This window comes from Dromaius novaehollandiae, chromosome Z (assembly GCF_036370855.1).
Source record: "Dromaius novaehollandiae isolate bDroNov1 chromosome Z, bDroNov1.hap1, whole genome shotgun sequence".
In the NCBI taxonomy this organism is placed as follows: Eukaryota; Metazoa; Chordata; class Aves; order Casuariiformes; family Dromaiidae; genus Dromaius; species Dromaius novaehollandiae.
In genome coordinates this window covers 71,829,680-71,856,073 of record NC_088132.1, presented here as the reverse complement: position 1 = coordinate 71,856,073, position 26,394 = coordinate 71,829,680, and the positions used below count along the sequence as shown (strand labels likewise).

The window sequence follows — 26,394 nt, the reverse complement described above, 5'->3', positions numbered from 1 at the left end:
AACTTGACCTGAAACGATGATGCTACAATACAAGGGAGAAAATCTTCTGTTTTCTGTATGACTGACAGGCAGCACTGATTACATGAGACAAACCACAGTAATGCAGAGAGACAGAGACACATCCCAGACATACAGTCTGGGTTATTTACTAACAGTTCCACCTACAAAAGCTCCCACTCAACTAACAGAATGAAACATGAACCAAAATACTGCATTGCTCTAAGGTGTATCAAAAGAAAGCCAGCCTCCAGGGGCCTACCTTCTACAGCGAGTTTTGCAATAACTTGAGGTAGGTCCTCTGCTGCAAATCCAGTGTAAAAAGTGTTGCAATATTACAATTTACAAGGCTGTAGCTGATACAGCTGCAACACTGGCATTAAACGCAAACAAATCCCAAGGACTCTAAAAAGACAGAAGAAACTTTGTTTACTAACTTCCATTAAATCGACCATGCTATTAACTCACAGCAATTAATACGCAGAGGTTAGGTCACTGTACCTCTGTGACCTTTATCCTCCTCCAGGGAAGAAATGGCCCCGATAGCAACTATTACTACAGTTTCAGAGATAAGTGCTGCATATTTTGCAGTATGTTTAGGAGTGAAGTTTTTCTTTTCTTTAATGACTAGTATAGGAAACTACCTGGAAAACAAGAGCAGCAATCCCCATAAAATAATACCTGGCAAATATGAAAATGTTCCTCTGTATGACATATACATATGTTTCTCTATATGACTGTGCCCATATATAGCAATTAAAAATATTTCCTAAAATTTCAGGCTAGTTATGGCTATCTCACCTTTTTTGTGATTTCGCTTGCAAACTTGTGACTGGGACATATAAGACAGGTAGCTATGGCAGCATGGGATTTGCTGACTGAGTCTCCTCCCATGACACGGGAGGTTTATTTTCTAGAACAAGGATTAGTTTCTCTTTGAAGAGGGGGAATCAAGGGATCTGCAGCCCTGGGCTCCATATAAATACCGTTTGCTGAGACCTGCCCATACCAGGCTGCGTGATGCAGCCGCAGCTGCGCGACCGCCCAGCCCCGCGTGGCTCGCACCGGCGCCGAGCAGCAGGCACCTTTCTGCTTCAGCGCCAGACTCTCTCAGAGCTGCTGTTTCACGCTTTGAAAAGCTGGCTGGAATAGTAAGCAATCTGCCTGCTCGATGTAAACAAGGAAGTTCACAGAAATATGTTTCCATCCCCCTTTCAAAATCATAATTTGTTGCTGTTACAAATGCAAATAAGCCAGAGAAGAATTCTTTCACTCTGATAAATTCTTTAAGCATTGTTTCAGCAGCTGTAATTCACTTTAAAACTGCTATGAACCTTTGCAGAAATCTTGTTTAGAGGCTGTACATTCTCATAAAACATTTGCTGATCACTGGTATCAGTAAGCTAATTTATTCAGCTCTTGAGTCATACAAATGCTATGGATGTAAAGTGAATACACAGTATAACTTCAAAATCAGTAAAGTTCTGGAATGGGTGTAAATGTTAAAAGAATTGATAAATGCATATTTTTTTCATCATGACTGTGTGCGTACACTTCACTTCAAAAACCTGGAAGGAACCCTGTATGCACACATGTATATGCATAGACTCATATAAGTATCTTCATAAAGGAGTAACGAAATACAGTTGAGTTTCTAATTTTGAGCTTGTTGAACTAGAAAACATTGCAGAAGTAGAAATCTAGTCATCTCACACTGACACTCCTCTATCAAAGATTTACACTTACCTAACTCGATAGTACATACAATCCTATTTAAGTCACAGATTAAAAATTCTAAATATACTTAAGGATATCAGTTTTAATGAGTTTTTAACGCTGTTCCTAAAGGGCTCTGAAAGAGGTGCTGGTTTCTTCACTTCACCTTTGCTAGTTCTCTCTGACCTCACGCTAACTAGTCCACGTTGACAACACTTGGTGGTGGGCATGCGCGAAGGTGCTGGCTGTGTTCAGCTGGACCTTGTCCTGTGCTCTGATGCCCACTGCAAATATCTTGCTTTGTCTCTCGGCGGGGGAACATGCCTGTTCCCTTCTGTTGCTCGCTGCGACATAGGTACCACCAGCTATCGCAGCCTCCCTCCCCATGGGACTCTCACTTGCGAGTGCAATATAGAAAGTAGGCTGTGGCAGCCCTTCCTACATGTGTGTGTCTTGACACAGAAGTACATCATCTAGGCTCTGTGAAAACAAAACTACAAGTATTTTTGGGGAAAAAAATCCAAAAACCAAGTAAGACAACAGTCAGATCAAAGAGTGCTCTTCATTTCTCTAAATGTGTTCAGGGTCTGCTTCTGCCTCTCGGGGCCATTTCAGCTTTAATGCAGAAGCCCTTCACACAGGAGATAGAAATTTGACATGCTCGGCTTCTGATTTCTCACTTAGTTTGCAAAAAATAAAGGTGCCAGTTAGAGATCACTTGCATTTGGAGGGTTTTTGAGACGGAGATTAGAAATCTGTGCGCAGAACAACCATCTGTTTCAGCAAAATTAGAGCTGAGAACAAAACAGCTGAAGGTCCTGCACTTCCAAAGCAGATGTACAAAATGTGTATGCAAAAGAGCTTGTTTGATTGTACACCTAATTTGAACATGTAATTGTCACAGTTGTGCATCACATCAGCTACTCTGTAAGAACAGCACTTTGGTATTTGAATGAACAAATTATATTCACTGCACACACAAATTACATACACAATGCAAGAGCCAGCCTTGACATTCTTGCTGTTTTAAAACTTAGACGCATAATCTTGAAGGAAAACACATTGACCTTTATTTTTTAAAATCAAAGTTACAAGTTTAGGACTAAATTTCAGTTCAGAAACACCTGGAGGTAATTCTGCAAAGTAGCCCTGATAAGCACTGTGAAGGATTTAAAGGGCACATACCAATTAACCCCCAAACAAATCTTCTGGCTAAGTCCTTTCGCAAAGCTTTGAATATTTGCCAGTTACTGGTCTTATCTATGGAGAAATAAATTTTTGCAAGCTACCTAAAATTCTCTTAGTTGCAGCTGTGCTGTGTTATGCTTATTGTTATGTTCAATGCCACTCAAATCTAGTTCTAAGAAACATGATTACAGCCTTTAGACAAGAATGAAGGATTTACACTTGTAATTTCTAATGGACTATTATAGTGGATAGTTGGTCTAGAAAAGAAAACTCTGTGAAAACTTTAATTTAATCTTTCTACAGAAAAGCTTCAGGGCTTTACATGCAACTGGGACAGTAGGCTCTAGAGGGGCAGGCTCTTGCCTAGAACTAGGGATGCTGAGTGCAATGCCAGTTGGATGGTGCAGCAGTTTGCAGGATACCTCCTGTTGCGCACACATCCTGACTGCAAAACAATCCCTTTCTGCATAAAGCAAATGGTAGACAGAGACCCAAACTAGCCTGCAATGAGGACAGAGCAAGACTTATGATTTTTGTTGTAAATTAGACCTTTCAGAGTTTGTTCATAATGAAACAGATTGCAATGTAATTACTGTTTTATTTTCTACACTGCAAATGGCTATCAGGCATTGCACTGTGTTTTCCCTTTTCTTCAATACAGTATTGTCTGCTAAAGAATACATTGATTTTTCAGACAATTTTTTTCCCTTTTAAATGATGTTATTGCAGACTGACCAGAGCCACTCTCTCTTTGAGAGTACACAAGACAGAGGACAATGGAAAACATTAGTGTATTATGAAAAATGCAGCTTCTCTTTCTGGGTTGCAAAGCAGTTGGCGAAGGATATGAGCCAGGGCACAGCTATGCAGGTGATGTTACCTTGAGGCCAAGAATCTCTTCAAAAATGTCTGGAAACAGCTGCCTTGGGGTAAATCTGAGAAGGAATGGCCTCATTCTACAAAGACATCTTCCCAGGTACAGTTCTCCTGGTTAAGTAGTTGTATCATGTGGCTAAACTGTTTTTCTCTTAGGATAGATGAGGCTTTCCTGCATCAGCCCGTCCTGTGTCCGTAGTCCCATCTAATCACTCCCTAATTCAGTTTCACTCTTGTGGCTCCAGAAAGCATTTGTTTATAGTGTCCTGATGTCTCTGGCTACAAAAGGCAAAGTGCCCTCGGATTTACTGCTATCACATCAATCAATCGTGATTAGAGGCCCTATGCCGAGTCTTCAGACCGGTCCTGGTCTGCCAAGAGAAGAAATCTCTGTAAGTAAGGACTGCTGGGTATGCCACTCAAAGTTGGTTCAATAGTTCACCTTTCTGGGCCCTCCCTTTTATCCTGACAAACTACTAGTTTATTATTTACCAAGCAGTCACTGCAGAAGTCCTTGAAGGTTATTCTACTACCACATTTAGTCTAAACAAATGCAACTTTTCTTATCTCCTTGACCCCCATTCTGGGCTTGCTCTCAGTAAGATTTGTTGTGTAGCACACTGATAGGAGAAGATAATCTTCTTGCCAGCTTCAGTACACTTTATCCTAGAGACCTTTCAAAACTCTTCAAATGCCTGTGATTTGGCACAACAGGTCTATTACTGCCAATGGCATTAAATTCTGAATCTAAAGGAGATCGCATGTTCAGATAAACTCGATCTCTATTTAAACCACGAAGGAAGTTCTGTGGAAGTGGGAGAGCTCTGTTGCTTAATGCCGCTTGGGAACACTGAGTTCTGCCTTTATTCTGCTTCCTGGTCCTGAACTGAACTCAGCAGGGTCAAACCAGAATAAAGTGCAGCCGCCTGGGACGTCCCAGTTCTAGGTCAACAGCTACTACGACACCCATTCCTTGCTAAACACAGCAAGGCTTAAAGAGTTTCCAAATTTCTGTGCTGATGGAGAGCTGACGTTTCCCCAAGACACCTTCTCCGCTGCTACTCCCTGCTTTCCAGGCAGCAGAGCTCCAGGGTATCCTGCTGATGCCTGTGCTCTGCTCATCCAGCTGTAAGCCAGCTGTACCACACACTGGTGCAGGGCTTAGCAGGGCCAGCTAGCTCAGATTCAGCGCCGAGCTAACACGGCAACAGCACATCTGGCCCACATTCAGACAGCGTGGAGCACTGCCAGAACAGGCATCAGGCGCCTGTGTAAAACCGTGCAACATCAGAGCACCCCTGGTTCAAGTGATGCACGAAGCTCTATGCTACTGTTTCCCTTTTTTCTGGGCAAGGAGTAAGTGACAAAAACTTGCCTTCTGTGTATATTAGCAGATTACATCCTCCTTAATGCCTGTACAGTTACTTCTGTATATATACGTGTTTAAGGGGAAAGAGAGCAAAGTGTCTGTCCATTCCCTGCCTCCTGCCCATGAAGGCATACAGAGACCTGAGAAGGTTTCTATGCTCCTGCAATTTTCTTAGGGAGAAACACTTCTGGGAAAAGTGCAGCTAATGTCAAAGAAAACAAAACAAGCAGTCTAATAACACTTTTTTTCTCTTTTCATCATGCCAGTTGTTAAATTAAACATTACTGACAACAAGGTAACAGAGCCAAAACTTACTGTGTGCCATTAAGCAAAGTATTTGTTTCAGGAACGTACTTAGATGGATATTTTCTGCCAACAGGAAGCATACAGCATTTTGTGCTGAGACTTTTCTTCAGAAAATACATATATATACATACATACATATTTGTAAATATAGAGACATGTAAATTGGGGTGGAGTAATTTACACTATTCTTCTGAAATTATACTTTTAATCTTTTAAAATTAAGATCATACAATGCCCTTTGTCCAAACCACTGAAAATACACAATTATACAGACACAATATAGTGTCTCCGCTGCTAGGAAAGACTTCAATGTTGTTACTCACGTAACCATTATTACTATAATATTCTAGAGTTCACGGTCAACTTGATTTGTTACAATGTTTGATTGTCTTTTTCTTTCCTTCTGGAAAGCAGTTAAAGAAAGTAATAATTATCAAAAACCACTTATAAAACCCTAGCATTAGAAAGAAAAAAGGCCTATTTCACGTCATTTGTCCCCTGGCCTGTAACACAGATATTCTACTGCTTTGCATAATTTGCACATACATGTCTCAACGAATAAGGTTCCCATCTCATTTCCGTGACTTTTCTCCTGTCGAGTCAAACTCGGTAACTAATTCACACCGCAAACAACGTCAGAATTGAACCTGATAAATCACAGAACGCTGCAGTCTCCTGCCCCCCATGCAGACTTTCTTCCACACACAGCATTGCCCTTTGCTTTAAAATAATGTTCCTACAAAGGATGGTTTAAAAATCTTTGCTTATGCAAAAAATAACTTCAGGCCTTTTGTCATTAACATGTTGGCTTACGCCTAGCATTAACTTCATCTCACTGAGCTGTTCTGTTAAAAAGTTGCCCCCCTAACGTTTTTGCTGTGTGTTACCAAAGGCAAACGTCCAGAGCTGTTTTTAGATCTCTTCCAGGTTGTCATTCTACTTTTTTAGTTTAACACGTGGCACGGAACTACGATACAAGTAAAACTGTTCTCAAGCCATTGTATTGAGGGTGGCAAAGATGTACAAATGCTCAAGACTAATTTAAATCAACTATTTATTGAGAAATGCACAAAAGGCACTGTTGTTTACTAAGGTGATACAGAAATGAAGATTATTTTTTGTAGCTAACATGTTGGTAAGACTCAGTAGAGAAACAAAAGTAGGTTGTAAATTAAGTGTTCCTGGGAAAGGGATTAGTGCAAACAATCCTGGCAACAAATTATAAAGAAAAGAAAACCAGCTTTTCATTTTGCTGCATCGCAGTTGTGAATTTCAGGGCAAGTGTTATAGAAATGTAGTTGCCTTAAACCATCAAATAATTTATTTTATTTTAAAGCCAACATACGTTACTATGACCACCTGATCTGCTTTCCCACAGAATGCAGATTAAAGAACCTTCTTTGAGAAACAGAATGCTGCCAGGATAATTTAAAGAAAAGATGAAACTTGCCAGCAATGAAGATGAACAGTAACAGAAAAAAGACGTGAGGAATTACCTTTTCCACATGTAACACTGCAGGCTGTCCAATCTCCATACTGCCAAAAATACTCTGGCTCTCCAATCTCATTTTCATGACTTTCTTCTTTACGTACAGTGTATTCATACATTATTCCAGGGTTAGTCTCTTGAAAAAGCAGCTGGAAAAAAGTATGGTTTATTTAATTATTTATGATTATAATAATTTACTGACCCAAAGCTCTTGAAGTGTGAAAGCAGAAGAATTAGCAATCTCTAAAGAAGCCCTCTCGTTTTGGAGCCTACTACCAGTTCAGAAATGAAGACTGGCCAACCTTTCATTTGTGTGCTGGCAGTGGCACAAATGCCTATTTCTCTAAGACGCAGTTGTTTGCCATGCACTTCTGCAAGTGCAGCTGGGAGGAACTGGGTCAGCATAATTGGTATCCTATTGACTATAAGAAAAGATAATGCAAAGTCCATCCAAAGCTGCCAGAACTGCCCTTGATTAAGGGCTATTGCCTATCCTCATTATAAATGGTAATTTCCCTACCCACACGAAATAGCTGCTACAAAATATCCAGTAGGTCAGCAAATAACAGACTTTATTCAGATATGCTTTAGTATTATTTTTTCGGTGTTTCTGTCTCTCAGAAGGAAAATTCTAACTGAGAAGAGCCACTCAAGAAATTTACCATTGCCTGATGAGAGGGAGGAAAGGAGAACATCTTCAAGGGATAAAACAGTGAAGCAATGAACTACTCTTCCTCCCAATTGTTTCCCTAACTTTGTTCCTGACAGTGAAGGTGGAGCATCCACCCCTGGATGCACCTTCTCTCCAGATACTCAAGGTGTGAGAGTGGCCCCCCTCACACTTTTAATACTGATTTCAAGTGCTCACTGGATACACAGGGACACAAATCAGGAAAACATACATCTAGGGAAAAAAAGGGCAATTTAAAAACATTTTCAAAGAATTTACAGAAGCTGGTTATGTTTAAGTCAGAATTGATAAAGTAACATAAAAAATAAAAGAAGGGATCAATGTTAGTCAGTGGATGCTAAGTGGATCCATTTCACTTACCATAAGCTATTTGCTGTATTTCATGCTCAGGATAAGCTGACGCTACTGTCACCCTTCCCTAGCTGTCACTGCTGCTTGACATTGGCTCCTTCTGTGTGATAAAGGCTTACTTATCATCTGGGTGCAGTGCACATCACAGCCACATGTGCTGGTTTAGGCTGGCACAAGAGACAGGGAAGCCTGGGCAAAAGACTGACCAACCAGAGGCATAAAATCACTAGCCCATGGGGCAGTGCTGGATTATACTAGTTGTTAATAATCATGAAAGCATGACACCTAACAGTGATTTTCAGGTAGGGTGAATTGCCCTCTCAAGCAAAGGGTTTCTTTCTCTACAAAATACCTCAACCGATTTTTGCAAGACTGCTAATAGCATAGCTTGTATCAAAACATACATTTTTCTAGCCTCATTTTCAGATACCCCAGTGCATTCTGCTGCCCTCTAAACTCAGCAAGTTCTGCTAGTGGTCTCCTATTTACCTGTATCCATACTGATTCATTGGTGGGTCCTGAAGCAGTCAGATTTTCCAGATCACCCATTCTGTCATACTGAAATATCGTTCCTGCCACTTTGTATTCGCCATTCCACTGGATGATAAAACCTCCATTCAGGTAATATTTTTCTGGGTCTTCACTTCGCACAGCAAGGAAGTTTCCTGCTTCTGCCACTTCTGTGACTCTGATACCCCTTGCGCCTTTTGGAATTAGCCCAATATCAACGTATCCTAAGAGACAATACAGGTTCATGGAAACGAACAGCAAAAAAGTCATTGCACATTACTTATTTGTAACTTCATATCCCTTAAGTCATTTAACTTCTCGCTGCCTGTTTCCCATCTATAGACTTGCTACTGCAAACTAAAAACCATTCAAATGCCTCATATTACTAAGAATAGTTGAACAAATTATATAAACGACTGAATTTCATAAGGAATTTCAAGAGCTCTTCATGTACAAAGTTATCTATAAAAGGAGGCGAGATTATTGGTACATGTTTTAAGAATGATACAGAGCATTTATCACAGTTCTGTTTGTGCAACAGGCAACGTGACATGAAGCTCAGTGCTTCTCACCTTACAGGGAACTGCTATTGCTACTGAAAGAAAACTCTAAAAATAGAAAGTTCACATACAAATTTTACCAGAAACTAAAATAGCTTTCCTGCTATTGCTCCTGGCTGGGCTTTAGAAGTTGGATGGATGACAGCTCTACAAGCAGGAGCTCTGGAGCGAGAGCTGAAGCTCATACTGATGTATTTCAAGACTGGCTACTGAGTGTGAATGTGGCACCTCAGTTCTTATCCCTTATATGGCTGAGGTTATGAATTAAATTCTGAGAATTACATCCTGTTCACATTCCTTGTGTAAATCAGCTTATCACCTCTGACTGCACACTCATGCAAGTGAGACAAACAGCACTGGGCATGTTAAGTGATCTTCAGTAACCTATTAGAAATACCTATATGCACTGTAACAATTTACTGCAGTAAACAGCAGTATCCCCATAGCCTTTTATATTTTAATTTTTCTTGCAGCTCTTTTGTGAGGTGATAACCACTGATTCCAACCTCATATATCACCTATGTTAAAAAAAGGATCTGTCAACCTCAGCCCCTTGTAATTAAATTCCATGTATTCTTCCTGTGATAACGTTCAACAGAGAGCGTTTTCTGGTTGCTAACTTTTGCAAGCTTCCAAGACTGACTGTGGAAATTCAAAATTTTAAGTCTTTTTTAAGTAATGGGACCAACAAAATCTGTAAGATTATTGAATAACTTCTTTATAGGAAACCAGAGACAAGGTCTAATGATTCTCCCAAATATGATACTCTTTCAGTGCAGTGGAGATGTATTAAATACAGTGTGTGATAATGTAACTAAAGACTTGATTAGAAGGCATGCTCACAAATGTGTCAAATTAAGACAGCATAGAAAATTTCAATTGTGTCACTTCCTGAGAGCTTGGCTTTGCGACTTTGGTGCCCTTTTCCAGTAGTTTTTTGGATGTAATTAGAGTTACATTTGTTCAAAACACAAGTATAACAATAATAAAATATTTTCTTTCTGTTAGAACATAAAAGCCTGTGTCCTCTCAAGTTTTTGCATAATTATTTTTGTCTGAATCACTTGCTGTTGTTCATAAAACTGATTTTAAATGTCTTTTAAACGTCTGGTGATAGATTTTTCCATGAGGTCTGTGTATCATATTCCCCTTTTTTCTGACTAACTAGATTATCTCCCAGTTTCCCAGAATCTCACACTAGTTTCTATATGCTCTATATGCTTTCTATACGCCGAGAATGCGGTATGAAGAATAAATGCATGCCACCCCTATTGCAGTTACAACTCTATTGCAATGGAAGGGCTTGCTTCTCTTCTCCCATTGCTGGGAGCCAGGAGTAATTCCAGAGGTGGTTAGCACAGTATTGCAGATCAGATGATAATCAGATCCAGCTATTTCTCCTTATCACATCAGCTCTCATCCTGCTCTCCAGTCTGTCATACCTGCGAGCTTCTATGTCTTACAAAATGCAACTTCTCTGAGGCTTGATCTCCCCCTGTATTTCACATGGCTTGATCAGCGAGCTCCAGGCACTACCACATGAATATTGCACAGAAAACAGCACAGGCTTCCCATGGAATATTGGATTTGCAAGTCAAGGCACAGCTGCATTCAGCTTTCCCATCAAACAGAGGGAGTACTGCAGTGTGTGATGGTAATGGGAAAAAATTACAGCCCAGAGACAGTCTCTAAACTGAGGATCCAGGAGAGCTTCCAGACTCTTGGATTCACATTTGCATCACGGCTATGCCCAAGCTCCAGGGCTTTCAGGGCTAGTCTTGGGCACATAAGAGACCTTTGCCTGCACTTTGCTTTACATGAAAAGAAAAACATGGGTAAAAGGGTACCCTGGCATGCTTTGATTCAGTCCTGATCAGGTTGGTCAGGATGTTACGGTCCCAGGATAAACCTTCAGGTTAGACTGAGTGCAGCCACTGTTCCTCATTTGTCCATTGCCATGCTAAAATTCAGCCTCTCATAGCAGCGACATACACTTAGTTTTGCTTTCTGACTTGCAGTATGACATCTGCACTCCTATGTACAATCCCTAATTTCCTCATTTTCAGAAATGTAAATGTGCTGTTGCCCTGCTACTTGAAGCTGACAAATTCATTTCCCCTTCACAGAATCACAGAATGGTTGAGGTTGGAAGGAATCACTAGAGATCATCTAGTCCCCCTGCTCAAGCAGAGTCACCAACAGCACGTTGCATAGACAGGAGAGTGAGGTAGCACCCTCTCAATTTTCTGCCCTCCTGGCCACCATCCTTCTTTTCCTAGCCACTCCTCTTCCACTTCCCAGGCAGTCTCCCTTGTTTGAGCCCCACAGTCTTGTTCCCCCTTCTTATTATCCACTTACACAACACCTTATTCACTTGCCATGGTGTCAAACCACTGTCCCTTCCGCCTCAGTCCTCCTCCTACCCCAGTGCTTCTCCCCACCCAGCAGGGCAGTTCGCTCTCCTCCCCGGGTAGTTTGCATCCCTTGTGACTGCTCTGCTGTACTCGGATAATACTCCTCTGCAGCCATCACAACAACATGAATAAAAACAGGGATCCCCCGCTCTTTTAAATATTCTACCTTAAAATAAAAGCAGATCCCGTCTACCTTAATCATAGGAGAGCCTGTGACTTCTTTGCTCAGACCTAGAACCCGCTTTTCACTGTCCTGCCCCCTTTGCAATCTTGACAGCCATAAGCAGCTGAAGTCACTTAAATGATTTTTCAAACAAGCTCCTGAGAAGGAAGTGCAGACTGGGTACTTGCTAGCGTTACTGTCAATAGTTGAGACCATCTGTGCAAATCTGATTTGATTTCCACATTAATGGAATCTATTACACAGATGAAATATTCACTCCTGCAGTTGTGCTGGGAGCCTCTGGACCACTATTCCCATTCTGCACCCACAGGAAAGGCAAAGCATTTTAAAGGAAATTCAAGTAACCATACAGATTTTAAAGCTTTTCTTTTTGAACATGAGCAGGCAAAACCTTTGGTAAAACTGATTTCCCTGCCCTGCTGTGAAAGGCTGAATTACTAAAGCGCTTTACTAATGTTTTATTAATCTGATCTGATAACTAGTCGATTTGCAGACAGCACAGACACTACTGCTACAGCACCAGAACCAAGAAAGGCCCTGCTGGGCTTAGATTTTGAAGATAGCTTTAGATCAAAACACACTAGCTTTGCTTTTTTGCATTTCTCTGTGCTATTAAACACAGAAAAATCTCCTCAAAATTTCTTTCCCAGTGACTGGCAGCATGTACCTTGTGCTCTGGTCCAGTTTTGTTAACCATCCTGAATTCATGAGTCTGAAGTCTTTATGTTTACATAAACTATTTAGCAGCCATTCTGCCATAAATTTGTATTGTAAGACACAACTTCACAGCACTTGTCAGTCAGAGACAAAATGGAGCCAGACAGCTTGAACAAAAACCCTTTTCCTATTCCCATTTTACTGCCTGTGGAACATCAGTGTAAACCATACATCGTCTTAAAAGCTAAGCAGCCCACAGGGCCCTGCCTTTCCTGACCCTTTTCCTCATTTCTTCTGCAACAGAGTCAATTTCTGCAGGAGTGAAAGATCTGCAGAAGCAATCCAATCTTTATTGAATCTAAACACAGCGATGAAATAATTTCACTTGACACTCAAAATCCCCCAGTGGTTTCTGTCAGTGAGGCTTACTGAATCCTGGGGCAAGGCAAATGAAGTGAAGATACAATACAGTATGAATTTAAATAAAATAAGAGATGTCATTTTATCCTCCCAAGTATGACTGCTTCAGTTAGCCTGGACCCTTTTAGAAATACTGTTCTTTGAAAAGAAACTTCAGATCCTCTGCATCCTTGGAAAACCCAAGCACAGTCAGAGGCAGAGTGAGTTTTAGGCTAGCAGGAGCAAAAGATCAGAGGGTAGAGGATTATTGCGGGAGAGGGAGCTTTGAGGTAGAGCTTCCTTTGTAAGGCCCCCATACATCTACAGCCTGCACTGCTGCATGGTTGTAGGTGCCTTCAAAGTTCACTTGTGGAATACAGGTGCAATAAAAATAAAATAAAATTTAAAAAGCAAACCTAAGTTTGCAGTACAGAAAAAACTGAACTATTGTAAGTGTTTTCCCTCCAGACTTCGGCAAATCCAATTATCAAATCAGTTCTAACTTATTAGTACATATCATATTTGTACAATGTTTTATGGGGGAAAAAAAAAAAAAAAAAAAAAACCAAAAAAACAAAAGCTAGCCAAAGCCATATCTTCCCTGCAGTCCCCCCCTTCACTAACGTGGCACCAATCACTGCTCTTGAGGCTTCTTTTCTGCCGGCTAGTCTCTGGCTCCAGCCAGACCTTGCTTCGCGCAGGCTCTCCAGAGCCCCGTCACCTCACCTCTCCCTTCCTGTCCTGGCTCCCCACTCAGAGCTGCTCATCCTGGCCATCTCTTCCATCTCCAACTCACTGTCATGCTCTCAATTCAGTTTTAGTTTCCCACTCCCTGTTCTAGGCTCTTTATTCAGATACATCCCATACTAGGCATCTTACAGCCTAAGTGGTTTGCTGCCATTGGTGAAGAAAGGCTCAGGTCTCCCAGTGCTGATTCAGACCCCATTAACCCTGCAGGGAGTTGCTTTTCTCCCTCTCCACCCTGCAGAAACCCGTACAGCAATCAGATGGGCACAGTTCTGCATGGGGAAGTGACCGTAATGCAAACGGTCACTGCAGCCATTTGTATCATACAGATGTGACACTTCAAAATTAATCCCCAAGACAGTCACTTTCAGCATTTCCTTGGTGCTTTACACTCTCTAGAGATTTGGTCTAGTTTTTTCCTTGGTGGTTAATTACATTCATTTTGTAAACACACTTGCTATTTTAGGTTTTATTATCTGCATAACTTGCGTAACTGTTGGTCTCTAAAAGCATTTTTATTAGACAAGGTGAACAAATCTTTTCTGGCTCAAGCGTGGTTGACTGTGAAGCATCCATTTGCTATTTTGCTATACAGATTGATCGTTTGCACAGTTGCTCAGTTTGTGATGAGAAGAGCTTCTCGAGCCTTTTTATGGAGAGAAATTATTTCAGCAATGGAAAAATTTTAAAAAAAGAACTCTTTTTTACCAAATCCTTCACTTTGATTAAACATCATCTTCACTGTACGACAAGCAGAGCCATCTCCCAGGCAAACTCCACACTGATCTTCAGTTGCATTGGAATTTATCTCATAATCACAGCCAACGGTCTAGAAGGAAAAACAATTTCAGAATAAACGTGGCCTCCACAATGATATACTCCAAAATTCGCATCTCTCTGCCTTCAGTGCACTCTGTTCTTCCAAGAAGGGGGAGAATCAATTTCATGGGATAGTGCATAATCTATATACAGAAACTAATAGTAGAGGTTGTCATATCTATCTCAAATTCACATGTATTGTATGAAAGTAAAAAACCACACCATATCACGAAACTTGCAGTTGTGACCAGACGCTGTTACCAAAGATGAAAATGTGCCTCACAAATGGCTTAAACTGGCCACTACATCCAGGATTTTTCCCTGCTTTCTTATGATGCAGAAGTAACCGTGGCTTCCCAGGAATACAGTGCACTAACAGAACTGAGAAACAGCGACTCTCACCAGCGCCTCAGGGAAACCCCAGTATTTTACCCCCAGACCCTTGCAAATATTTCACAGTTCCAGGCTATTTTCCAACACACCTAAAACACAAGCTTTGCACAGGAATGGATGCTTGGACTTGTGTTAGCACTGGTACCTAGGCTAGGGAGTATACACCATGGATTCACTCACTGAACATGCTGACTTTACACAACTGTACCCAGCTAAAGCCACAGAAAACTCAAGAAATGATAGATCACCGCCCGATCTCCATGTTGGCTCTTCATGCCAACCAGCCAGTGCAGGACCACAACTGTAGAGAAACTCCCTAGCAAAGGGAAACTCTCAAATGGGTATGAAGTGTTATACCCAGAAGGCTGCTTCTCCAGCTCATCAACACCAAGAAATGCATCAAAGACAAAGTTCTGGTAAAAACTTGTTTTTCAGTTCATGCTTGCTAAAGGGAGATGGAGAGAAATTCATTCGCTTTGAGGCATGACAAAACTTCTTTTTCCTCGCCAAAACCAAAAATTGTGTGCACCATAACTCCTTTAAGCTCGAACAAAATCTTCATTTAGTTTTGGGGTCTTTTTTGCTTCTATTTAAAAACTGGCAAGGTTTTTGAAGTTAAAAAATAAAATGTTTCATTTTTAGAACATGGAATCAAAATGATTTATGAATTTATATCCATTTGTTGTACTCGGACAACGATCCTACCTGTTGGCCCTACTTAGTCCAAGAAGCACACGCTCTAGACAGAAGCGGGGCCATAAGATGGCAGAGTCAGCGCTCAGCCAAATGTGCACCAGCGTTTGGTCCCTGCCAGTGCATAAAGCAGAAAAGCCTTTCATCTTCTAAATCCGCTGGTGGTGAGGCGGTGCACGGGTTCAGAGCTCGCTGCAGCATCTCTTTTTGACACGATCAGAGCTCAGCTGCAGGCAGAGAACCAGTCCCCAAACTTCCCTAACAGCTTCGTGCTAAGATAATACTATAAAAATACACCAGGGAAAGGATTCTAAAATACATTCGGTTCATTTAAAGTGATTTTAAAAAGCTGTATTTGGAAACTTTGAAAAGGTTATAGTACAAAACAAAAGCGAAAGTGTACTGTACCGTTAAACTTTGCACTTCTATTTTTTATAGACAACTGCTTTACAAATAGAGGGAGTATTGCCACCTAAACTACATAATGGTGCACTTGAGCTCCTTGATATCATAAAGTTATTTAAATGATATCTGTGTTTTAGCAACTGTTGTCACAATCAAATATTAATGAAGTTTAAAATATATTAATAGTGGTTTGTACCAGAGCCCATCATCATTACAGGGGAGCTGGCTGGGGCTCTCTAGCTACCTGCATCTCCAGTTGAAAATCATTTTCCATTGTTTCATTTTTGCTATGCGTTAGCTTCATCCATAGCACGTCTTCACGCAGTTAATGAACGCAGGGCAACGTGGTCATCCCAGGAGTGTGCTACAAAGTCTGTCTTGATTCTCCTGGAACTTAATTTTCCGGTCTTCTCTTCATGCAGAAAAACAGGATATATTGATTTTTTCTTTCTATTTGAAGAATGTGAAGCCAGATTATAAGAATATTTAACCAGATTATGTTATCTGCTTCCCTCCTCCTTGAATGTTGCCTTTGGGGAATCATTTAACCTTTTAAAACTGTTTCCCCAAAATTCAGAGTAAATTTTTTGGAGAGGTGTCAAAATGCTTTATTTTCAAAACTGCACAACAAAATGTGTCAAGTTTTCTGACACACTTTCTTCTCTGTCCCCTCCTTTCCACAATCTTTTCTTTTTTTAAACTGAAACTACTTTCAAATTTTGATATGAATTACTGAATAGTTCCAATCCCATACATGTTACATTTCTTGCTTGATTGAGTATTTGCTATGAAAATAGTATCATGTTTAGCTCAGAGCGGACAGAGGCAATTCTGGGCAAGTCTTCTGCGGACCCATGTCCACTGAAGGGAAGTGCTGGTTAGTGCTCAAGGAAGTGATTATAGGAGGCCTTACCTCACAGCACAGTCCTCCCTGGACTCTGCCTAGTGTATGAACACTGCCACTGGCACAAGCGCTCCAGGCATCCCTTTCCTACCCATGTTACAGTCCCAGGACCGTGTCTGCACCTAATAGATTGCACCTTCACACTTAGCAAGGGAGCTTCTAGCAGCACGGCTCTGAGATGCTCGGGGCACCCTCACATTGGGCTGAAGCTGCAGAGTGCAAACCACTGTCCAGCACTTAATGGTTGTTAACAGTATCTAAGACATCTGGAGACCTTCAGCAGTGGACTACTGCCTGGGATTTAAATGAATTGCCATAGGTGTGGTATTTACAGTTATCGTCTGCTGATTTTTCTCAAAATTAACTTTTAGGTGTGATACCTGCTTACTTCTCTAATACCCTCCCAAAGTATAAAACTCTAGCTATCCCTTCTTTTGATTCTGATCTTATTTTACCTTCAGCACAACAGCTACCATAATGTTCTGTAAGCTTCTGACAGGAAAATGCATCCATTAGATTAATCTAGGCATAACACATCCTTTATATTCTAATGTTTTTCTGATCTTTTAAGTGCAAGAAACACCTAAACTTTTCCTCTGGGTACCAGTGACATAAAACACAGCTAGAGAAGATGCAAAAATGGAAGCAAGAGAAAGCCCCAAGTTAATAACTGCGTTAAACCACGTCACTTGCATTTTGCAGGTTATTTCAAAAAGACTCATGTACCACTTAATGCCAATGCCCAGCCAACCTGCTACGGAAAACAAAACCTGTGCCAAGAAGTTCTGCAGCATTCTCAGTTTCCTTCTTTCTTTACAGAAGGCCACTTTAAAAAGAGAAAATAATTTTCTCACTGTTACTGTAATGTCTCACACACAGGCATACCTCAGTACCAAAGGACTATGTTGATGAGCTGTAGAGAATGTTACAGAGATAAGCACATGATAAATAGGTTCATGACTACATTTTTGCCTCCAAGCATGTAACTATTCTATTAAGGACAGATCTAATGAAGTATTCAGACTGCTTGGATACCACTGTGATAAGAGCGGGATGATCCCTTATCTTGCCAGGAGTTCAGATTTGACTCTTCACATGTTAGTGACGGACGCACTGTAGATCATACTTCGCGCTGCCTGAGAATGTAAATAGGTAGGTATGTAGCCATTTGCTTAAGAAAGAGATGCATTCTGCACTATATTTACTGTACTATCAGCACATTTGTTAATTGTCTATAAACAGTCAGCAAAGTCAGTGCTGTCAGGCTTATCATTAGACCAGAGCGAGAACCAGGCTCTTGGTGTTTTGGGGAGTCCTGCATGTTAAAGTTTGTTTTCTATTCTATATGGGGGGTAGGGGGGTGTCAATTAGTGTCTCCACATGGGTAGTACTGTCTATCAGCTCACTCAGAGTTAACTGAAGACTTTCTCACATGCTCCTATATTTCCCTTGGCAACACATCCATATAATCAAAATATAAGATCGCTGTGACATGAAAGGAATCCCTTTGTCCCTTCCAGTTACAACCATAGCAGCTTGTATTTTGATTTTCCTCCAACATTTGAAAAACTGTTTATATCTGATCAGACATCACCACTCTTCTCTATATGTGCACCAGGTTGTGGTGTGGGGGTCCCCACCAGTGAAGCAATCCAGACAAATGCTGCAGAGCAGGTAATTTACTATATCACAGCAAATAAAGCTTTCATTTTATTCCCTGCTGCCATTGATGCAATGACATTTGTATTTGGCAACAGGTCATCATGTTACAAGGCTATTAATGACCATTGCAAACTGTAGGACACATTTTCATGCATCAGAGTAAATCAGCTCCAGCAGTCACTCATTATAAATACATTCACATGAACTTTAATTTCCAGGCCCTGCTTTACCTCACCGCTCCAGTGAACATCACATTATTTTTGTCATTCATTAGATTTATTCCTAGATGCTTCCTCCTCCCTCTTAGTTGCTTTCCTCATTCTTCTACCCCAGATATGAAGCAACCAAGTTTTCTATAACCGCTTTTAACAATGATGTGACTAAAATATCTGGCAAATTGCACATGAAAGTGGACCTAGAGACTAAATGCAGTTATTAAAACAAGAAAGAAACAGCCACAATTAGGCTCTGACTCTAATGCACACCTACGTCCTTGTGCGCCCTCCGCCAGTGAAGCACGCTGTGTTACGGCACCCTGTGGCATGCCCATTACAAACCAGCATCACCCCATGCAGCCTTTGTCATTGCCCTGTTCACCAAGAGCCTTTCTGACACACCTGCGACTAGTTTTTATTATTGATCCCATCACACAGCAGACCTGAACTGCCCCACTGCATTTCTGCAGGAAGGAGAAACAATTTATTTCCTGCTGTTTGGTGACTAAAAGGAAACTACCCTTTTGCCACTTCCAGAAGGAGACTTTTTTGTCAGACTGGCTGTTGGGCAGCAGGTACAGAAAGTCCTTGCTGTCACTGAAGGGTATTGCCAGGATGTACTGCCTGAATATCCAAATTACAAGAATGACACATCACGCTTTTAAGGTCTTTCTGCCATGCCCCCCTGGTCTCCAAATGAAGAAATGATGATCTTGTTGTGCTGGCTATGACACTGCCTTTGATGGGGAGAGATGTGTCCTGATGTGCCTGTTTCTCTTATAACTTATCCAGAAAGTGCTGAAGCAATGTCCTGTTGGGCTAGCAGTGGGAGGAGGAGATTGACGCAATAGTAAGAGATAGCTGTGCTACTACAATAAATGAGATGTGTAGTCTACTTTTTAGCAAGAGAAAAAAAAATCACTTTCCTTCCTGGTACCACACAGCAGTGCAACTTCCAATACAATGTTAGTAATCTCTCAGCATAGCAATTGCAAATGACCACAGAGAACAGCTCATGGATTTGCACGACTGAAGATCATTGGAGCCCTCAAACTCTGTATGGGGAGCTGAAGGCCTGTTACAGACAAGGTAGATACCAGGTCCGTGACTCTCAGTGTCCGCACACTCCCAGTGCATACATCACACAACCTTTCACTTTTAGACAGTGCTGCAGTTCATGTTTAACCAAATCCCTCAGCCTCGAAAACTCATACCTGCACTGCAGCTCAATATACATACTACTGTGGCAAGATCCTTGCTTATTAACACTGTGGGAACAACCCAAGGCTCCAGTAAGCATCAGAGTCCACTTGTGATATATTCTTTAGAACACAGGAAGTGAGACTATGTGCTTTACAGATCTTATAAACAAAGGAAAAGAAAAAAAAGGGACACCCAAAGGATGAGTGCAGGGGAACGTGGTTAAATGGCAAACTAGTCATGATACCTTGAAGATTTTAGACGATATTACTGGCAGATCTTCCTGACTCCCTCCAAACAAAGTTGTTTAATTTGGGCGTCATGGCAAGAGTGGTTCTGAGAAAATATCTGAAGGAAGATGAACAGCTAAGTGCAAATAGATAAAAGGGTTAAGAGCACCTCTCGCCCCCGGGGTAGCACCACCTGGACCAACACATGGTTGCAAGGGCAGGCACAAGGTTCGTGACTCCTCTGGGCAGCCACTGATTCCAGCCCTGAGTGGGATCATGGCATTACTGCTGTTTAGGGACAGCCTGCCCTGTGTGAAAGACAAAGTCAAGGGCCCAGCTGTATTATACAACAGGTCTTCTGAAAAATTAGGCCCCATATATTGTATAAATTGCAAGGACCAAGAGAACCAGCAGTGGTATCTGCCTGTACTTACTTCCCACTTGAAGATGCACATTTTGGCCTTGCCAAGGTGGCTAGGAAAGCAGTCAGTAGACCTCATATAGCTAAAATGAAGCACCTCAGTCCATATTTAGACATCTAGATAGGAGCAATTTCCCTGGTTGCTCTATGCAAAACCATGGCAATCTGCAAAATCAGATTAAAATCAGTTGAATTTAGGAGAATAAATTCTTGACTGAATCTGGGTCTACATGTCTTGTTTATACACACCCACACAGAAAACTCTGAACTTAATCATTAAACAAGAGCTACTCTGCAAGCCAAACACATGCGAAAAATATGGACAGTGGGTCTAACATACAACATCTTACCTTTTTTATTTTTTATTCAATTTCAGACTAAAGTGAAATATTATTTTAGTACTCGCGACAAATGTGAAGTGCTTTTGTGAGACGAATCCTGAAAACCTGAATAGGGCTTTATTAATCACTGCCATTAATTTTTGTGAACTCTTTTTTCACGTTATTAGTGCACATTGCTGTTAAAAGTACAAGAATGATGTAACAGACTAATTACATTAAATGCATTTCAAAGTTTGTGACCCATAATGTATGTATTGTGTTTAACTACCTGGACAAAAATACTAGTGAATTATACTGAGAGAGACAAAGCTTCCACTGAAGTGTTGTGCTGCGTACATATTTCAGATAAAAGCATGGTCTCTTTCAGAAATGTCAGCTATTTGGGTTACCTATTCACTATTTGATCTAGTTTGTGGCAGTTGCATGGTTGTATTGTTCACTCCATGATTCCGACTCCAATTAAATCTGTTTCTCAGATGGGATGTGGTATTCCACATGTGAAATTGCTGACAAAACTGTATTTATGACAGCACCTGTATTTTGGAAGAATTTTTTTAAAAAAGGTTTTAAGCCCCCAGAACTACTTATGATAAAGTATATCTAATATCTACAAACTGCAATTAAAACTGTTTTTGCTTTCAATTCTGATCTATCAGTTCAGCTAAACTAAGTTTTGCTCCTTCTGAAATAGGTATAAATTTGAATTGTCACAAGCAGGGCTAAATACAGAAAACATATGAAAGCTAAAACTTAGTCATAGTGATCCAAATCTATATGGATTGGAAACCAAAAAAATCAAACATCATGAAGAACACCTCCTGAGTTCGGCACTTGGCCTCTTCTGAGTGAAGGCAAAAGCACTGTTACAGTATATAACATTTACTACGTGCTCCAATATGCTAGATATTTGTTTCCAGCTGGCTTAAATTGCTGATGTTCAGGTCAGCTCTTTCCCCATCACAATTAAAAGACTCATCCTAGCTCTCAGCAAAATCAAATGGAATCTCTTCATTGTGAATTTGAACAGGATCTCCTTACCACTCTGATACAAATGCATGTCATGCAAGGAAAACTTAAATCTCTTACTGCTGTTCTCTGAGGCACTGGCATTCCAGTACAATAGAAAGTCTTCGAAGAGGGCGTTCTAATTACCTAAGAAAATCATAGGGTTTCCATCACCAGAAGTCTCTAAGTAAAACAAATATCTATGAAGAATGACAAAAGTGTATATGATTCTGTAAAGAGATGAAATGGTTGATCTGAAGTCCCTTCTGGCTGCATTCTTCTACGATTCATTGGCTTACGGCATAGGATTACCAAGCTCCCTACTGTAAGCTAATATAATTTCTACAAAACACCGAGTCCTGCTTTTGTTTCCAAAGATGTTAAAAGCCAAACAACCATCAGGCTTCAAGGGGGTACAGGATCCAAATTCCCAATTTCAAGAAAACAAGCTGTAGTTGTAAATACATCCCCTACAAATAAAACGTTCATTTGCCTTATTAGTATTTCAATAAAGGCATCACTATGACTGTGGGCATTACAGTCACCTACAGAACACACCTTCGAATGTCACAGTCTAGTACATTATTCTGGAAATCTGCTATTAACATGCAGAAAACCTTGTATTTATTCCTCAATAAACAGAACATTATTGAAACATATACCTTGTGATTGCCAGTTTCCTCATTGTATAGCATTACTCAATTTACTGTTGTAAACTGCAAGAATTTTTATTGTCTTCAAGTGTAAGTATCTGATCTTGCCAGAAGCCCCAGTTCAGAACTGCTACATAATGTGTAAAACCACAGAGCGGTGACACCCAAAGCCATAATCTTTGGTGAAAACACCTTCATCAGAAACAGATTTTCTTAAATTGATGTTTTAAAATAAAGGAAAAAGAAAAGGGGAGCCTGAAGGTACCAAAAGTAATCAGCTCTCAGGCTGATGGGTCCATTAAAAAGAATGTAGGGGTCTCTTATGATCACTTAGAAAAGCTGTTTCTGTCACTTTGTTCTGTGATTATTAAAAATGCCATAAAATGGAGTTGGGAGTGCCTTTCGCTGGATCCTCCAAAGAAATGTGTTAAATATTTTCCCATAAATTTATAAAGTAAATTGTAAAGAAAGAAACATGCAAACATACCCAATACCTTACACATGCCATTAATACAGATATCTCGGCTGTGGCTTCCTTCAGAGCAAGGAGTACCATCGGTGACCGCATCAAGCATCTTCTCCGAAAAATGGCCGTCTACTGGGCGACAGTGGAGCTCACAGGGGTTAGCTGAAGGGGAAACAAAGATACCCTTTCAGAAAATACTTCAGCAGGGTCATCGAACTGTAACATGCAGGGAATAACAGCATACCTTTACTGCACCATCCGCTTACTTTCCCTGGCATTTTCTGTCAGGAACGGCCTCGTTAGAAGCAGATAACAAAGCCCCGGTAGTATTGCTAACAGAACAGCACAGGCCTGATAAATGTCACTAGGGTATTTCTAGGAAGCAGCTGGCGTTCGGCATCCTCACACCTCCTTGCTTTCCATCACCGACGTGACCATCCAGCTGGAGCAGCGGCTACGCAGTCAGCTGGGATGGCGGAGGGGATGGGAAACCAGCAAAAACAGTTGCCCTCCGTGAGGGGAAAGGAGGAGTTTCAGGACGAGATTGCCAAGGACACTGATAAGCACAAGTCAGCTGTGACCAAGTGGATTTAGAGATAATTTGTGACTCCTGATCAGTGCTGCCAGCCTCTCTTGGTAGGCAGTGAAGCAGTTGCTTCTGATCTTTTGTATGTCAGCAGAGAATGACAGAATTGCTAATTTTCAGCTACTTGATGGCACTTAGTAAGTTATTTCAAACACTTCGGGCATGGCGATTTTTTTTTCTGCTTGGCAATTTATGAAATGGGAGGTGATATTAGTGGGTCTGAGAGATCTAAGCTGTTCTGGGGTAAATGTGCATGGAGTTACCAGGGAAGGCAGTACAGCAAAAGTGCTTCCAAGTGCAGCAAGGTCCTCTACAATGGACCACTCTTAGTCTAGCCCACACATGGATTATAAAGAGGCAAACACAAACCTGCCCTGTCCCACAGATTCTGGCCCTTGGGAACAGGAAGCTTTGAAATTCAGGCTTTGGAGAGTCAAAGCGCCCAAGTTTGAAAAGTAAGCTGTATAAATTAAAGGCAGCATTAGAACTAAAACCAGGGTCAAAGCAAAAAAAAAGACAATCTATGCCCTGATGCCGTTCCCCTAGAAGCCCTCCAGGAAAGCCAGAGCTATCTAATTGAAAGAAAAATCACCCAGTGTCATAGCCACGGCTGATGATAGCTGAGGAGCCATCTCATCTTTCTGATCTACTCCAAGGTACCAGTTTAGCCAACTGCTAGAGCAATTCATTCATGTTCAGCCAGCCAAAATGCTTTGCTGAAGCAAGGCTTAAATCTGCTCCAGATACGACCTTCAGGAGCCAGCCAGGAGGACTTCAAGGCACTCTCATTAAGCCATTTTAACAAAATCTTCCAGTGTGCTGCAGAAGTGCCTGTGCTGAATGATAAATTCACCCTGCGCCTGAGCCAATAAATGCCCCTCCGTTGCTCTCAGGGGAATGGAGGATTACTGTAAATCTTCTGTGCCCTGGCTAATGAATTTCTCTCTCCTTCTTCCTCTGTCGTCTTCTTTGTTTCTCTTTTTTGTGTCATAAAAAGAACTGCATTTAAGATTGGAGGCATTTCTAGTAACGAGAAATTCATTTTTTTAAAGATATGATTTAGTTTCTTTGCATGAGCATGGAAGGGCTTCCGCTTTTGAAGGGGGAGATTCAGTTTCGTTGCTTTGGTTTGTATAGCACCCACAGATGTACAGCACCACACAGCACACTAAAGTCACAGCAGCTCCTGCCCCAAACTGCTTGCAACTCAAAGACTGAATCCTACACAGCCCAAGTTTTAAAACTGATAACCTCATTCACACAAGCATTACTTTTGCAGGACTGGAATCTAGAAGAACATTATAAAAGGGACACTCCAGGAAATCCTACACCTTCAGGGGCAGGGGGTTGTATCTTCACTCTCCTGGGCAGAGGTAATGAGAAACTGAAAATAATGAAGCACTTGGGGCTTCTCAAATAAGACAGAGGAGTGCTTTCCACCTTTGCACAGGGCAGTAGAGGGGTTAGAGCCTGAGGACTGAGGTTATGAAACCAGTGGAATTCAAGGTGATGTGAGTCATATTCCAGAATAGTGACAGAGTTAAAAGACTTTGAAGCAAGAACATAAAATTGGTAATCCTTATCAGTCCTCAACTACTCTGTGAAGACTGCCAGCCATAACATCCATCAGCTGTTTTGATAAGAACTGTCATGACAAGTGATAAAATTTATTTCACTTTTCTCTAGAGAAACGTTTCCTGGCCGTGTGGCTAACTTCATGACTTCAGCGCTCTCTGTTTTGTTCCACCTTGTTCACCCTCCCACTGCGCTATTTTTCAAACCTGAAGCGCAACAGAAAGGAGCGGCACAGGACTGCTGCTAGCCCGTTGCCTGCTCTGAATTGACGCTGCCTGACACAGACTTTGTACAAAGCCATTTCAGCTTTCACATAGTTCGTAATGAAATACGTACAGCAGCAGTTTGATATCTGCACCTTCTCCCTACCTGTGTGTTGACATAAAAAGCAAGACGGTATCCGATTTCATTTCAGAAATCACTGAGCAAGAAAAAACAGGCAGTGCTGTCTGCTGACATATTCCTGTCATGACTACGATGGTCTAGGCATATACCTCAGAAAAAGTTTGTAGAGAAAGATAATCTCCCTTACTAAGCCAACTGGTAAGGTAAAAATAAACAACAAGCAAACTTTCAGAGTCACAAGCCTCAAGATTCAAAGAAGGGCTTTCTGAAAGCTTTCCTGTTTTTCCTAATTGTAGTTACTGGTCTAAATAGAGATCCTAACCTCTCTCCACAGATCTTCTGTTAGTTCTCTTCCTATTAGTCTCCTACTGAACCCGACTGAAAATGAGAGCATCTCTGCTCCCTTCCCACAGACTCAATCCTATCCAGTATTTTATACTTTTGCCATCATTCTTAAAGCTATTTTGGTATTTCATCTGCACAGAAAACTGGTTAGGGCACAACTGAGGAAATTATCCAAGCACTGTATTAGCCATTTATTTTCTAAAATCGTTTATTTGTCTATTACTATTTCTTACAGCTGAATCTAGGGACCTGACCAAAGATCAGCGCTCCATTATCCTTTGAGTATAAATAAAAATTCATCACTGTCCTCCAAAAGTTTAACATTTTAAATGAGAGACATATACAGATGTAGAAAGTTCTTTTATCCCCTTTTTTCAGATACAGAATTGACATATGCGGAGAATAAGTACACTGCCTGAAACAATGGAAAACCTCAAAAGCAAAGGCTGGCTTTGAATTTAGATTTTCTAAATCTTATTTCAGTCCTGAAAAACTGAAAAGACTAAACCAGAATCAATATGAACATTAGGGTTTCTCAGAAGAAAGTCTTTAAGGCAGTTGTTTTAGTTTTTGTTGCTTCAGCAAATTTGATTAATTCACCAAGAGACTTAACCAAAGACATGGCCATCTTAGTTACTTTTAGACCAAAATTTACAGAAATTCTTGCAGTCCAGCATACACA

The 26,394-nt window shown here is 41.0% G+C and overlaps 1 protein-coding gene across 3 annotated transcripts in view; it reads right to left on the bottom strand.

The window, feature by feature from the left end:
• The window catches only part of LOC135323557 (A disintegrin and metalloproteinase with thrombospondin motifs 12-like), a 175,035-nt gene that overhangs the window by 32,086 nt on the left and 116,555 nt on the right, over positions 1-26,394 (bottom strand). For all 3 annotated transcript variants that reach the window (XM_064502766.1, XM_064502768.1, XM_064502767.1), the window contains 4 exons: positions 22,890-23,023; positions 14,163-14,283; positions 8,473-8,717; positions 6,949-7,090 (listed from right to left, as the gene is read on the bottom strand). In XM_064502766.1, the coding sequence (XP_064358836.1) occupies positions 6,949-7,090; positions 8,473-8,717; positions 14,163-14,283; positions 22,890-23,023 (642 nt within the window). The remainder of the gene's footprint in view (positions 1-6,948; positions 7,091-8,472; positions 8,718-14,162; positions 14,284-22,889; positions 23,024-26,394) is intronic.